Source organism: Oryctolagus cuniculus, chromosome 16 (assembly GCF_964237555.1).
Source record: "Oryctolagus cuniculus chromosome 16, mOryCun1.1, whole genome shotgun sequence".
Taxonomy (NCBI): Eukaryota; Metazoa; Chordata; class Mammalia; order Lagomorpha; family Leporidae; genus Oryctolagus; species Oryctolagus cuniculus.
In genome coordinates, this window is record NC_091447.1 from 38,029,584 (window position 1) to 38,046,646 (window position 17,063).

Sequence of the window (17,063 nt, forward strand, 5' to 3'; positions counted from 1 at the left end):
TCCTCTCAACTTCCTTCTTTCTGCATTAATTCCAGACTTTCAAAAAAGTATTTTCTCTTAAGGAGTAATTTGGCAATTCTATGGCACCAAGGCATGCAAGTTGCAGCATTTCATAAATTTGCATTCCACACAATGTGCCAGTGATTAATGTAAAGAATGGAAAGTTTGGAAATCTGAGGGGATTGATTTTGAACAGAACAATCCCTCCACGCTTCCACATTCAACCTCAAGTTCTGCGATGCTGGGTGCTAAGCAAGCAAAACAAAACCACCTTACAGGTGCGACAGTCACTCACAGAGACTATTTGGTTATTTTTAATGCTGTAACTGCTTTTATCTAAATGCTAATCAGTCGTCCTGCCACAACCCTGCAGTGGCAGAATCAATTTCAGTAACAATGCTGATGGTCACAATATGATCCACTGAAGTCTCCACTCCTTGGTGCAAAGGGGGTGGAAATGATAGGCAGCTCATTAATCATTTATCCCAGAGATGAATGTGTTCAGTTGCTGCCAGGGGGCTGTAGGTGAATGCTGCCAGGAATGAGAAATGTCAATTGTCAGGCCTCGTGCATAATGGTGGAGCTGATTTAAGCTTCTTTGAAGATTAAAGTTGTGCCCTTTTCCCCACAGTTCCGTCACATACGCTTGGCAATTTTGTTCCATAAGAACTCATTTTCTCTCTGCTCAGATGTCCTTGCTTGAGATCATATACGCAGCTAGAGTCTTCCCCAGCTATCTGCAGAGTCACAGAGGTCTGCAGAGTGCCACACATTGCGAATGGACTTTAAATGAATAAAGAATAAGTGAAGGAAGCAAACCAAGAGCGGCACTGAATCATTTTTGGCCAATTTTTCCACAATGGATATGTTGTCTCAACAAGGATGATACACATTTTAATTTCCCAGGGCCCCACAGGGAACAGACATAGTCTATATTTCGTGTAACATTTTCTGAAGATAGAAAAACCAATTCAATACAGTACACTCAAAAAACTATTATTCACCAAATTATGTGAACATTCCCAAAAGTGTAGTCACTGTCTAGAGGACGTTAAGAATCTGCCCCAACTTAATTATTTCCAACCTCTGTCTGATTCTTCCAGTGGGAAATACAAAAAGACTTCAAAACGGCTGTAGGAAAATGGAATAAAAAGATGTTTGTTTTCCTGCAAAAGGTTTTTGAAATCTGCACACAGTCTCTTCATGATATGTATTTCCCATGAACGTCTGGAGGCCCCTCAGCATGCTCCCACCTGCAGTTCCCTTTGGAAGCCCACAGCGTCTGAGCGTTCACTGCAAGAATCATACTCAGGTTTCCAAAAATAATTTAATGTATCTCAGAAAACCGTCTGTCTTTACTAAATATCAGTTTGTCCTGAGAGTCTCAACTGATCCTACATTCCATTTTTGAGGACTGGAAGCAAAGGGTCGAAGGTTTAAGATGATAAAACATGCAAGATATACTTCTCACAGATGTATCAAGTTGCTGAATGCTTTTGCTCCATCAACTGTACATCTTCACCTGTCTTGGGAACACTTACGAACCATAAAGATACACACTTAGCACTGTACAAATATTAAAGTATACCTGTTAATGCAGAGTATAAATTTCCAAGTTGACAAGGAAAATCATTTTACTTCGACACAATATGGTAGCACAGGAACTCTGTATCAAATTTCTACCATGAAATAATGTTATATTGCTGCTAAAAAGGAAATTCAGTTCTACCATATGTTTGACAGTGGCAACTTCCTATTTCATTGCTATCAGCAAAATATGTGCCTACAGTATGATCCAAATCCGGGTAAGTATGAATTTTACCATTTGCTATTTCAAACTTAGGTTTTCTTGCACACATATATCTATGTAAGCATGTTTGTTCATGTGTGTAAGTGGTGCTTTCTTAACAAAAGATCTAAGACCAAGAATTTGCATAAATTCTACATAAATGCCTGTTTCAAGTTTATGAGTCATTAATCCCTTCCAATGCTCTTCCAGACTACCCTGTCCTTTTTACTTTATATTTTAAGAACCCAACAAATTAGATTCCAGAATCTGAATTTCCAGTTAAGAAATCATGTTAAGGCAATATGCTTTTCATGAGTTGAATGATGAAAGACTGTGTGTGCTGAATTATTACTATTGCTGCTACTTCTGGCATTATATAAATTAGCCTTTATTCCTGAATTTGCCTTTTTAGCAAAGTATTTTAAGACACTGTACTATTAGATCACTAAGAATATTACATTTTGGAAAATGCCAGACAACTTCTATTTCCTCAAATTATTTCTAATCAGAATATCTTTAAGTCCAAATTTAAAGAATTCAAGAAAAAATTGGGGGGCTTGTAGAAAAACACAAGATGCCAAAATGATCCTTGTGTTACACAAATGATAGCAATTACAAACACGACAAAAGAAATCTGAATGGATTTGATCTGAAGCTATGGTTAAGCCTACCTCTTCTATGACACAGAGCTCCTCCAAGGCAACCAAGGTTCCATCAGTCCTTAAGCATCACGACCCCTAATGTGCGTGCAGCACATGGAGGGCCCCAAATGTGCTCTGGTTTTTTTGGAAGCACGGGCAGGCAGGCATGCTCAGAACTCATTACTTAAACATAAACAGCTTGTTATTATTAGAAATGAGCTCAGTAAAATGCACCTCAGATTGGACTGGAAAATAATTAAATTCTGTACCTAGGGAACAAGTTTCCTGTCACAGGCCTAGAGCCAAAATAGAGAAGTCACAAGACTATAAGAGGAAGATCTAGGAGAAAGATTAATGGTACTTACTATGTACCATGAAACTCAGGAACACCAGAGCTATTCACACTATTTCAAAGGATGGTGAAAAATGACGGAGAAAGAGGAGAGCACCTTTTTGTTATTACCTCTGTTACCAGTGCAGACTACGAATCTAAAAAAAATGCCTTTGGAACAATTAGATCTCAATGCTCATTTCCAGTATCCTTTGTAGCATGTTTATTTACCTTATAGAAATAATCCTAATATTTGTTCCACTATGCCAAGACACCAGATCTGGATAACCTTCATAAAAGCCAGTAACACATGTGTGATAGACATACACGTTTATATACTCATCAATATTTAAAAAAAATTCAACAGATGGATTTCCAAAGTACATTCAGGGGCGGCGCTGTGATGTAGCGGGTATAGCTGCCGCCTGCAGCACCAGCATCCCAGATGGGTGCCGGTTGGAGTCCTGGCTGTTCCACTTCTGATCCAGCTCTCTGCTGTGGCCTTGGAAAGCAGAAGGCGGCCCAAGTCCTTGGGCCCTTGCATCTGCATTGGGAAGACCCGGAGGAAGCTCCTGGCTCCTGGCTTTGGATCAGTGCAGCCAAGTGGGAGTGAACCAGCGGATGAAAGACCTCTCTCTGTCTTTCCTTCTCTAACTCTGACTTTCAAGTACATAAATAAACCTTTAAAAAAAAAAAAAAAGTATGTTCCTCCAAATCCCTTCCTTTAAAGATGACCACTATTAGTTTCAATATTCAGCAGTTTCTCATTGAAACCTTTTTGCTACACATATTTGTTCTCTAATTTGCTTTTTCCCCGAATCTCCCTTGTCAATAAAAATGTCTATACCCTTGAATAGTTTCCTCATATTTCCCTGTAAGTATGCAGCATAACTTTTTCTTACTAGACGTTTGTTTCCAAGTTTTTACTATAAATACTACTGTGAAGAACCTCATCACAGAAATGTGTTTATGCACTTATCCAATCAATCCCTCAGCAAATATTTCCATTATACTATGCTTACCTGTCCTAAAGAAACACACTGACCTACGCTTTTGCAAGCTGTTATTTCAGGATATTCCCTTCACATGTCTTCAAAGAGTTCACAGAGGGGGCCGACATTGTGGTGGAGCAGGTAGAGCCACACCTGCGGTGCTGACATCCCATATGGGCACCAGTTCCTGTGCCAGCTGCTCTACTTCCAATCCAGCTCCCTGCTAGTGGACTGGGAAAGCAGTGGAAGAAGGCCCAGGAAGTGAACCAGAGGATGGAAGATCCTTCTCTAACTCTTTCAAATAAATCAATCTTTATTTTTTTAAATATATATTTATTTACTTGAGAAGTAAAGTTACAGTGAGAGGGACAAAGAGAAAGGTTTTCCATCTGCTGGTTCACTCCCCAAATGGCTGCAACAGTCAGAGCTGAGCAGATCCAAAGCCAGGAGCCAGGAGCTTCTTCTGGGTTTCCCATGCAGGTGCAGGGGCCCAAGCAGCTGGGCCATCTTCTACTGTTTTCCCGGGCCACAGCAGAAAGCCAGATCAGAAGAGGAGCAGCCAGGACTAGAACCAGGGCCCATATGGGAAGTGGCGCCGCAGCCGGAGGATTAACCTACTATACCATAGTGCAGGCCCCCACAAATAAATCTTCAAGAAAAAAAAAAAGTTCATGGGAGTATCACATTGTGAAAAAGCTGTGTATTCCCACCAAAATGTTATCTTCAAAAAAAAAAAAAACTTTTCTTTTTTAATTTGAGGGAGGGAGGGAGAGAAACTTGAGTGCACATGCATTCCTATCAATCCCCTGGGCCTTGGCCTAAACCAGGAGCAGGGAATGCTATCCAGGTCTCCCATGTGGGTGCAGAAAGCATTACTTGAGCCACCACTACTGTCTCCCAGGACCTGCATTAGCAAGAAACTAGAGTCAGGAGGCAGAGCTGGGAGCTGGATTAGGGCACTCCTGTGAGGAAGTGTGTGACTTAACCACTAAGCTAAATGCTTGCTCCAAAATAAAGTTCTCTTTTGATTTTCCACAAACTTTGATTCTTTTTCATCTATGTACACATGTGCACACTACCCTGCTTTCTTTGCAAATAGCATGTTACGGATTTACCATTTGTCAGCCATTCTTATGTATTTCACCTGCACAGGTCTCTGATTGATATTATCTACTGGTTGTGTCTTTTCCTTAGGCATATGAGAATGTTCTTCATGAGCTAAGCGTATTAAATTTGTCACACGTTGTAGTTTATCGGTTTGGCTTTTAGTTCTTTCTGGTACCTCTGTCATACCCAGCTTTACCAACTCGGAAAACAGCAGGCATGTGCTCCTCCCCTTTGCCTCTTCTGCACGGCAATGTGCAGAACCAGTGCCAGCAGCTCCCTTGTCTGTCTATAAGGGGAAGGATTCTATTATTTCTACACCAGGCTTCTTGTGTGACATAAAATAGGGGTGGGATAAAATGGGGGAAAACATTTCCTTTATATGATAAAAACCTTATTTTAAAAATGTTCATTTTCATCTATGTGAAAGGCAGAGACAGACAGGAGGGATTCGGGAGGGAAGAGAGGGGAAGGGAGAGAGATAAAAGGAGGGGGAAGGAGAGAAGAGATAGCGATCTTCCATCAGCTCCTTCACTCCCCAGCCGCCCACACAGCCAGCACTTGGCCAGGATAAAGCCAGGAGCTGGGCAGGGTACCTGACACATAACAGGCACTAAAAGTAACAATTACTATCATTAATGTACTTCTGGACTTGACAGTTTACTTGTAACTCTGTCATGTGATAAAGTGAAATCAATTCATTGAGGAATCTATTAATTCAAAATCTAGGTTAAGTTAGCTTTTAAAAACATTTAGGAAGCTTTCTATCCTTAAACTCTGAGACAAGTACTATTTCATAAAAATTAACATTTTTAAAGTGCCTTTTTGTTTTTAGTGCTTTTTATAAGCAGCCAAGCCAACTACAAAACGTTCAGGCAGCAGGGAAAATACATAGATGAGGAATGGAAGGAAGAGCAGCAGAAAGAGGAGATGCTATCCAGCTAGCCCAACTCTGCCACCATGTAAGTCACAAGATTCAAAACAAGAACCCTGAACTAACACTCGTGTGTCTCTCCCGCCTCTCTGATGCCTCTATCTGAGCAGATGGTAGACATTCACAACAACTCACTAGTGCCCACTCATTCAGTGATGGCTATCCTGTAGAGAGCAAATCTCAGTGTGCTTCCTTAAATCACCACCCCAACATTTTAACTTACATGAAAATCAAGTGTAAGAGGATTGCAGCAAAGAAAGAATTGCAAGAATTCTGGATAACTTCTCCTATAGTTAAATTATGTGAATTTAGATACGAAAACTACCAACTTTTCAAGTCACTGGTCAATTATCCAGATGTGCTGTTTTTATCATCTCTGGGCTCACTCCTACATACTTAATTCCAAGGTAGATACTGGAGAATTATTCCATATAGTAAAAGTAATAATATTCCAAATTACCACATTTTTCTTTTCATAAGACATAGCTACTTTTGTTTACCCCATATTTGGAATATTACTATTCTTGAGACATTTTTATTCCTGAATCAGATTTTTTGTTGAAACTATATTGTAATCACTGTACTAGACATATAAATAACCGATGAAGACAGAGGACTACTAACCACTACCATTTACAGAATACTTACTTAGCATGTGACAGGGGACACTTCCCATTTACTGCATTATGTAATACTTCCAACCACTCTACAAGATAGATATTTCTTTTATTTTTTTTTAAAGATTTATTTTATTTACTTGAAAGACAGAGTTACAGAGAGAGGTAGAGCCAGAGAGAGAGAGAGGTCTTCCCTCCACTGGTTCACTCCCCAAATGACCACAATGGCCAGAGCTGAGCTGATCTGAAGCCAGGAGCCAGGAGCCTCCTCCAGGTCTCCCGTGTGGGTGCAGGAGCCCAAGGACTTGGACCATCTTCTACTGCTTTCCCAGCCCATAGCAGAGAGCTCGACTGGAAGTGGAGCAGCTGGGGCTCTACCAGGTGTCCATATGGGATGCCAGCACTGCAGGTCAGGGCTTTAACACACTGCGCCACAGCGATGGTCCCGACAGGTATTTCTTTTAACTTCCTTTTCATATGAGGAAATAAAATCTCTAAACGATCAAGTCATTTATCCAAGATACTGGGGACAAGATTATAATTTAAGTTTCAAAGAAAATACTTTTACAATCTGCAATAAAATGGGTGGCTGATCTTAAATTTAGTTATCAAATAAAATGCAGAACTATATTCTAGTAATTATGAGATGTGTAATGCTGAAAATGGAAACCTACTTTTTAAAAATACCATTTTAAAAAACAATCATCATTCTTGAAAGTGTACTAAACTAAAAAACAGCCTAAAAATTTTATTTCTAAGTTACAGAAAACTTGCCATTAAAATGAGTACTAATGGGGCTGGCGCTGTGATGCAGTGGGCTAAGCCTTCGCCTACAGCACTGGTATCTCATATGGATGCCAGTTCGAATCCCAGCTGCTCCTCTTCCAATCCAGCTCTCTGCTATGGCGTGGGAAAGCAGTAGAAGATGGCCCAAGTGCTTAGACCCCTGCACCCACATGGGAGACCTTGAAGCAGCTCTGGCTCTTAGCTTTAGACTGGCACAGCTCTGGCCGTTGCGGCCATCTGGGGAGTAAACCAGCGGATGGAAGATATCTCTCTCTCTGTATTTCAGGCTTTCAAATAAATAAATAAATCTTAAAAAAAAGTACTAATATTACTTGATATGATTATTTTTAGAGGTGTCATAGATAATTTCTAAGATTAGACATGCTGATTTCAACCCAGATTTATTCAATCTTTTACACATAAAGCACTTTTAATTGAACTCTTCAATTGAACATTGTTTGGTAAAATATCTTGAATTTATAAACCCAAATATCAGTGACCTGGTAACAAAAAAAGGAAAATAATTTGGGTCTTGTGGGGAGCAATCCGGACTAGACTAAGTTACTCGAATTAGGACTTATTCTATGCATCTGCTCTCCCACAATATGGCGCTGGGAGAGAAGTAAACAGCTTCCGCACAGCTGCCTCCAGTTCAACTAATGAATTGTAGGACTTGCTCCTGATTGGAGGAGAGCAGCGTACTCGGCGTGTGGGCAGCCGAGTTAGGATTGGCGGAGGAGGACTATAAAGGAGGAGAGAGACGGCATGCACCAGGAACATCTATGGGGAACATCTAAGGGAACCCGTGCAGCCCCCGAGAAGGCCGGCTGGCGGTGTGCCGCTCCCCTGCGGAAGTGGGGAATGCGGCCAGGGGGAACTGCCCTTCCACGGAGGTGGAAGGGATAGTAGCCAACCCGGGAAGAACCAGCGGCAATCCCGGGGAGGGCCGAGCAGACGAAAGAACAGCGCAGGGTCCTGTGTTGCTCCTCCACGAAGAGGGGGAGCGACAGGTCTATTTTCATTGTCCACATACACTGGAAGCCAAACATAGTATGTGTCTTATAAACGGAGTGTTTGGGCTTCAAGGAAAACTTCAGGAGGCTGCAGATAGCCACAATCTTAAAAATGTCATCTTATATTATTATGATAATAAATAACAGTATAATTTATATGACTATTATTTCATGCCTTGTGTTATGATTTCCAAAGATTATAAATAATGCATGTGAATTCAATAATTTTGTATTTTATTTTAGTTAAGAAACAACGAAATGCTTCGGATTACTTTGACATTAAAGATACCTATTCACATTCAGGAAACGGTAAATGGGAAAAGAACACTTGAACTGAAGTAGTGAAAAAGGTAAAGTGAATGCTTTAACAAAATGGAATCAGTAAGATTTACTTCAAAGAGGCCTGGAAAAAGTCCCCTTCACAGCAATCTTTGTTTAAAAAAAAATCCACCTGCAATTTTTTCATTTCTTTTTTTTTTTTTTTTTAAAGATTTATTTATTTTTTACTTAAAAGTCAGAGTTACACAGAGAGAGGAGAGGCAGAGAGGGAGAGAGGTCTTTCATCCGATGGTTCACTGGCCACAGTGGCCGGAACAGTGCTGATCCAAAGTCAGCAGCCTGGATCTTCCTCCAGGTCTCCCACGTGGGTGCAGGGGCCCAAGGACTTGGGCCGTCTTCTACTGCTTTCCCAGGCCATAGCAGAGTTGGATTGGAAGTGGAGCAGCCAGGACCAGAACCGGCGCCCATATGGAATGCCAGCGCTTCAGACCAGGGCGTTAACCGCTGTGCCACAGCACCGGCCCTAATCCTTTCATTCTAAAAAAGATTGTCATCTAGGAGAAACGTTTAGAGTAGATAAGCACTACTTAGAAAAGAGTCTTTTGTATCAGACGTCTAAGTAAAAAATAAATTTAATTCACTTTTGTTCAATATTTATGTCACTCCTCAAACTAATCATCTAATGAATTTTAGATTTTACCAGGTAAAATTGCTAACAAGAAGGCTCTTAAAAATTCTTCAGCTTAGGATACTACTTTCTCCAAACTCTATAAAAGTCAGGTTTACTAAGCAACACAGCTGCAACTACAGAACTTCATGCTGGCAGATGGCAGAGAAGTTGTTACAAATCCTTTGTATTTTCTCTTGCAACTATCCAGTTACAAAACCGGAAAATCTAAAAAATAAAGTCCCTGAATTAGCTCCAATACATTTACTTTCACAGACTACATCTAACGTAGCCTCTGAAGTGACCTGTTCCTCCCCGTACCTTGTAGCCCACCTTGCCAAAAAACAGGGTATTAAACAACAGGACGGAGTCTGACAACAGGGCACACTACACAGATTACACTGAATGCTACTCACATATAACCTTGCATAGACTTTATGTTCAGTAAAATGCTCCCAGATGAGAACAGCATGATAAAATAACACGCAGACAAATCTGTGAGAACAAACGAGAGCACTGGAAAAGCGGAAGGTCAAAACCAAGAACGTGTAACAGGTTCCTCTGCAAAGAGCCTGTTCTTTTGAAGAGAAAAGGCTGTAGGATACATTCTTAATTCTGGCTTCCTGGAAGACAACAGCAGTCAGTGCGGAAAGATTTCTTATCTTAAAATCAAAGTCAGGTTGGATCGCTCCAATTCTAAAAGTGAAAATCTACAATTTTAAGTTACCTGAATGGAATCTAAGCATGGATTAGCATAAACTACCTTCTGAACACTGGACTGTTCTTTTTGTCTTAGAAGTGCATAGAGTTTTTTGAAAGATACCCAATTTTTGCTTTGAAGATACAGGTTCAAGGTCTATTCTTTATTATTTCAGAAACTCAGCTTGTACAGTGTTCATAATTTCAACATCCTAAAAAGTGCTTCCAATGTGAACTTTTTCAGCCACTGAAGAGAACTCATGCCCACACTCGGATGTTCACGTCAGCAGCAGTTGTCTCTGTGAAGAACATCAAAATCACTCAAACATCAAATTGCTGATCTGATAGAACGATTTATTTTCCCATTACAGGAAAGTCACGAGTGACTTGTTCTGAGGTATGTGTTTGAGCTGTGAAGGACATCTATTAGAAAGCTCCATGCTTGAAGGTTCTCTTTAGGTGGTAACTTTTTATGGCTGAACAGTCTCTGCCGGTACCAGATTCCCTGTGGTATCCAACTGCATACACTTACACGTGCAGGCAGACACCGGACACTCTGCGTGGTCCCTAAAAAATTAGGTCAAATAACAGTCAAAAATCCAAATGAAACATTCTTATATTTGTTTTTCTATATCATAGGCCTATCTGTAATGCAACTTTTCAAAATGGTATTAGGAAAAATACAGGAATTAAAACCTAGAAGAAAAAAATGCATTAAAAGCATCAAATTAGAAAGAACTGCCAAGTCAGATTTGGGAGAGAAAGTTATTGAAAATTCAATAGCTTTACTTTCTACATATATAGCAAGCTACCTCACTCACATTATAAATGTGATGGGGATGTACCCAGAGGTTAAATGGAAGCCAGTGAGACAAACTGGGGCATGAGTATTACAGCAATGAGGAGCACAGGGTCACTGGCATTGTCTGAAGAGAAAGTTAAGTGCAGCCCTCACTGCATGAGGCGCTAACCGACCTCAAAACTAGTTTGGCTGGAACAGAACTGGTGTAGTGGTTTGAAATATACTCTATCACTTCATTTGTAATTCAATTATACAATAGATTATAGGAATTTAGTCAGTTATAAAAACTATAAACATATACTCTTCCCAAGTAAAAAAGGTAAATAATGCTAAGACTCAAACATTTAACTCATATAAAATATTTAAACTACTTCTTATCTAAGTATTAATTTTATGGTTTATGCTTACACAGGAGATATATATACATAAATATTGTTAAGTAACAGCAAAAAAATAAACTCATCCTTTGGATTTACAATAGATAAGCCTAAACTATCTTAGATTATGCACATTATCTCCTGTAACTCCAAGCCGATGGAAGAAGAAACGCATGGATTACCTGAACCAACTAAGCATGTGTCCAGCATGGCCACCGTGCCTGCAGTTGTGACACCACGTAAACCAGTTGTTAAACTGAGCTAATTTTTTGTCCTTGCTCAAGTCCACTTTTTCATCTGATTTGGATCCTCCTATGGGAAAACAAAGTCACCTTCATTAACTATGTTAAATTTCCTAAAAGCTATTTCTTCTTTTTTTAAAGATTCACTTATTTATTTGAAAGGCAGAATTACAGAGAAGCAGAGACAGAGAGACAAAGAGAGGTCTTCCATCTACTGGTTCATTCCCCAAATGACTGCAATGGCCACAGCTGGCCTGATCTGAAGCCAAAAGCCAACAGCTTATTCCAAGTCTCCCACGCAGGTACAGGGGCCCAAGGACTTGGGCCACCTTCTACTGCTTTCCCCAGCCATAGCAGAGAGCTTTTTTGGAAGTGGAGCAGCTGGGACTCGAACCACTGCCCACATGGAATGCTGGCACTGCACACAGCAGCTTTACCCACTATGTCACAATGCTGGCCCCCCTAAAAGCTATTTCTTGGCCAGCGCCGTGGCTCACTAGGCTAATCCTCCGCCTGCGCACCGGCACCCCGGGTTCTAGTCCCGGTTGGGGCACCAGATTCTGTCCTGGTTGCTCCTCTTCTAGTCCAGCTCTCTGCTGTGGCGCGGGAAGGCAGCAGAGGATGGCCCAGGTCCTTGGGCCCTGCACCCGCATGGGAGACCAGGAGGAAGCACCTAGTTCCTGGCTCCTGATTGGCACGGTGCACCGGCTGTGGCAGCCATTTGTGGGGTGAACCAATGGAAAGAAGACCTTTCTCTCTGTCTCTCTCTCACTAACTTTGCCTGTCAAAAAAAAAAAGTTATTTCTAAAATCATGTTCAAAATATAAATCATGCATATTGAGATATTCATTTTGATGCTAAGATCTAGATTGAAGGAATACTGAATGACCGTTCTACATTTTTTTTAAAAAAGGTTTATTTTTATTTATTTATTTATTTATTTTGACAGGCAGAGTGGACAGTGAGAGAGACAGAGAGAAAGGTCTTCCTTTGCCATTGGTTCACCCTCCAATGGCCGCCATGGCCGGCGCGCTGTGGCCGGCGCACCGCGCTGATCCGATGGCAGGAGCCAGGTACTTCTCCTGGTCTCCCATGGGGTGCAGGGCCCAAGTACTTGGGCCATCCTCCACTGTACTTCCCTGGCCACAGCAGAGAGCTGGCCTGGAAGAGGGGCAACCGGGACAGAATCCGGCGCCCCGACCGGGACTAGAACCCGGTGTGCCGGCCCCCCAAGGCAGAGGATTAGCCTAGTGAGCCACGGCGCCGGCCAAGGTTTATTTATTTATTTGAAGTCAGAGTTAGAGAGAGACAGAGACAGAGACGGAGACAGAGAAAGACCTCCCATCTGCTGGTTCACTCCCCAGATGGCTGCCACAGCCAGGAACTGGGCCAGGCCAAAGCCAGGAGACAGCAGGTTCCTTCAGATCTCCCAGTCCATCTTCTGCTGCTTTTCCCAGGCCATTATTAGCGAGCTGGATGGGAACTGGGGTAGCCAGGACACAAACCAGCACCCATATGGGTAGCCAGCATTGCAGGTGGTAGCTTAATGCGTACGCCGCAATGTTGGGCCATCTCTTACAATTTTTTTTTTTGTAAAGATTTTATTTATTTATTTGAGAGGTAGAGTTACAGACAGAGAAGGAGACACAGAGAGGTCTTCCATCTGCTGGTTCACTCCCCCAGTGGCCACAATGGCTGGAGCTGGGCCAGTCTGAGGTAGGAGCTGTTTCTGGTCTCCTGTGTGGGTTCAGGGGCCCAAGCACTTGGGCCATCTTCTACTGCTTTTCCAGGCCATTAGCAGAGAGCTGGATCAGAAGAAGAGTAGCTGGAACACAAACCAGCACTCATATAGGATGCCAAAACCACAGGCAAAAAAGCTTAACCTACTGTGCCCCAGCACTGGCCCCTCCTACATTGTTAATAGCCAATTAAAAATGGAAAAATATAAATGATCAAAATCCACTAAAAACAATCTGAATCAAAGACTTTAGAGAGAGGTCAGCATTCTGGCGCAGAGGGTTGGGCCGCTGCCCACAATGCTGCATCCATGTCTGAGTACCAGCTGGAGCCCTGGCTGCTCTGCTAATAATCCAGCTCCCTGTTGAAGTGCCCGAAAAAGCAGCAGAGAATGGCTGGAGACAGGGACAGAGTGGGAGAAGGCACGAGTGTGCGCTCCCACCAGCAGGTCCACTCTGCCTCACACCCACAATGGCTGGTGCTAGGAATGCAACAGCACAAAGCCACAAGTTAGGAACTCAATCCAAACAAGGAGCAGGGACCCAAACAGTGGAGCCATGACCTGCTTCCTCCTAGAGGGAGCATCAGCAGGAAGCCAGAGTTGGGAGCGGAGTTGGGAACCGGCTTAAACACAAGGCCAAATACATGCCCGCTCCCCATACCAAATTGTTTTTTATTTATTAGGATCGGGGTCATATGAAAAAGAGGTTGGTATACAAAATAATGCCTAAAATTTAAATCAAAAACTAAAATGCACATTTAAAAACATTACATATTACCTTCATATGTTAAAAAAAAGCATCTAGACTGAAAAATGATACTAGCAAGTCTTTTACAGATGTTTTTATAACAATGAACAAATTGTAGAACAGAATATAAAAAGTGGGAACCAGAAACAATGCCAGCTCAACAGCTTATATTAAAGAGGACTGAAGTAACTCTCAGTGTCACAGAGTTAGAATTATAACTGACACTCTGCCACTCTATCAAGATCTTTATTCATTACACTGGCATGCCAAATACCTGAGAAGTTTTTAATTAAAATTTTTGCCATAGTATCATTTTCAAGTTACGTAAATAACTGGAACACCCCTAGTCTTCTGATACATTATGTTTTATTATCTGCTATTCTCAAAATATTTTCCAAATGTTTACTTAAAATAGTAAAAAAATAAGCAGTATATATAACCGTTCAAATATGTGTATCTATTCACTGGGTAACTGACAAACGTAGCAGAACCTAGAATTCAAGGGACCTGGCTTCCAGGTTAATGACTTCCTCTATGCACCCACAGGTTCTGAAGACGAAATAAGAGGAAATGTCAAAGTGTGTTGAGACTATGAAAAGCTCCTTGGGCATGCAAAGTTGCAAGGTAACAGAACAGGGTAAACAGACTTTTAAATATCAAACTTGGAAGAATTCTAATAGTGGAAATAGCCATAAGAAAGTGCTGTAATTCTAACATTTCAATCAAGATTTAAAAAATGGAATTCTGGGGCTACAACATAAATAATATGAAAAGTCACTATACATTTACTTCATTTTTCAAATTGACCTTCTAATAAATCTTTAACTTCACTGATTACAGGCTGCTATATACGGAGATCTTCCTTTCTGCGGACGATTTTGGAGCACAACTTGTTCATGAGCATCTCCTGGCAGCAGGGCTGACACCCAGAATTAATGCCACTTCTTTTCTTGTCATTTTGGGTTCAAACTCACCTCTTTAGTAGCCACAACCAAAAGCCTACAAATCTTGTAGCAGTAATGGTCAGTCCAACTGCTACCCCTCTAATGGTCCATGGTTCAAGCCCAGCTTCCTTGCCTCAACTGGAAGTACACATCGATCCAGCTCAGAGGCCAAGGCCACCAACTCCACATTTTCACTAGAAACCAGACAATGCCAGCAAGCACCTTCAGCTTTTCTTACAAACTTCAAACACATTAGCATTTGTGAGATCACCTGCAGTATCATGGCTATAGCGTTTACTTTTATAGTTTACAAATTAGAAAGCTCACAAAAGCCCTCAAGTCAGCAGACTGCCTTATCTTAGAAATACAAACTTAACCTACTATACATTTTATCTGCAACATTAACTCAATTGTGCAGGAACAAAGTATATGCAGAATGATGACATACCAGGACAGCTAGAAACAGGTGTTCCCATATTAATGAGGCAAAGTGCACATCGAGGAAGGGGTTTTCGACAGCCGGGGCAACTCGTGACTTTGGATTTTGTTGGTGAGCCACTCACACCGTACTGACTGAAGCCTCTGCCCTGATGAGGCACGGTGGAGCAGCTGTAGGAGATTGACTTGCCACAGAAGTTGCAACTCACAAACACCTGCAGAACAAATGAAAGGAGGAGTAAATGTAGTGAAAATCATATTGCAATAAATAAATGTTGATTCTAAGAAATTCTTTGTATGTCGTCTTTAAAACTGTATATTATATTGTTTAATGATATACCTGCTCATTATAAGTGATTTATTTGCTAAGTCTGACAAGCTCTCATTTAAAAACTCCATTTAGCAGTTACCTTATGTGGGAACTTCCTTTCTGTTAGCTTTGTTTAGTTGTAATCTTCCCAATATCAATGATATCACTGGAAAAACTAGGGAACTTTAGGCTGCAATACTTTAGAGATAAGAAGGACTTTAGAATTCACATTGGGCCATTACAAAATATCCCACTATGATTTCTAAACCAAAACCAAAGCTCAGTGATGTAATCTGGGCAAAATTTTCTTCTAAAGAAAATGCTATGTTCCTAAGACAAAAAGGAGTTACCGATCCTATAATGCTAAATAGCCAAAAACCTGGAGTAACAGCAACAGAAGCCGTTCATTCTGCTTTTACAGTAAACTATTAGTCTCTTAATTCAGAATTCTGGTTGTTTTAACATAAGCACACTGACTTCTCAATTTCCTAAACTAAGCAAACAGCACCATCCAGTGCCCACATTGAGGATAACCTAATATGTAATGTAAACTAAAATTCTGTTATGTCATATGCCTTATGTGACTTCACATTTTTTAAATTAATACTAACATGAAAAAAAGTCCATATATACTGTTAATTGTTTGACCCCTCAATTCCTGCCTTATTGCACGTAAACAGTGCAAAAGAATTAAATACACAGATGGGATTTATAAGATCATATGTAGATTCTGAAAGGGCTTGGAATATATTAACTTCGGGTGACACTAGGATGATTCAGGTTTCTCTAAGATTCTCTGGGCTGGCTGTGGTTTGTTCTACTGCAGCCACCAAGATGATGATTAGAAGTGGCAGAACTAAAGAGCAGGAAGACTGAGGAGAAAGTGCAGTCTAGGACAGATAAAGACACCAATGGAAGGGTTATGGGGCAGAGGCTGTGGCACAGCAGGTTAAACCATGGCCTATAGCACCAACATTCCATACAGGCACCAGATTGAGTCCTGGCTGCTCCATTTCTGACTCAGCTCCCTGCTAATGTGCCTGGGAAGCAGCAAAAGATGGCCCAAGTGCGTGGGCCCTGGTACCCATGTTGCAGATCTGGAAGAAGCTCTGGGCTCCTGGCTTCAGCCTGGCTCAGCCCCAGCCACTGCAGCCATTTGGAGAGTCAACCAGTGGATGGAAGATCTCCCTTCTCTCTCTCCTTTTGTAACTGTGCCTTTCAAATAAATAAATAAATCTTTTAAAAAAAGATATCAATGGGATGTCAATATAGGCAAAAAAATGAGCTAGTAATTAAACTGAACTCTAACATGTTATAGTTTTATTCTCTTCAAAACAACACACTCACCTGTGCTAAAGGCTTGGAACTTGGATCCAACTTACTCCTGTGAATATCAAATTCAGCTCGTTTGTGCCAAAATCTCCATGCATCTAATAAATTTCTGTAATTCTCAATCCAGTACTGAACCCTTTCATCTTTAAGAACATCTAATGGTGAACCCTAAAAGCAAAACATAATTACTTCAATTGTTTCCAATTTCCTGGCTAAGGGAGAGAATTGTGGTAACATCTGAGTATGAGTAACACAGAAGAAAATAGCCCTCTTTTTTTTT

At 41.1% G+C, this 17,063-nt stretch overlaps 1 protein-coding gene across 3 annotated transcripts in view; it reads right to left on the reverse strand.

Annotated features, from left to right (window-relative positions):
- Positions 1–9,995: 9,995 nt before the first annotated feature.
- Positions 9,996–17,063, reverse strand: part of MIOS (meiosis regulator for oocyte development) — a 35,443-nt gene continuing 28,375 nt past the window's right edge. For all 3 annotated transcript variants that reach the window (XM_051853317.2, XM_051853318.2, XM_008261698.4), the window contains 4 exons: positions 16,799–16,951; positions 15,152–15,356; positions 11,214–11,343; positions 9,996–10,419 (listed from right to left, as the gene is read on the reverse strand). In XM_051853317.2, coding sequence (XP_051709277.2) covers positions 10,323–10,419; positions 11,214–11,343; positions 15,152–15,356; positions 16,799–16,951 — 585 coding nt within the window. In that variant the 3' untranslated portion in view covers positions 9,996–10,322. The remainder of the gene's footprint in view (positions 10,420–11,213; positions 11,344–15,151; positions 15,357–16,798; positions 16,952–17,063) is intronic.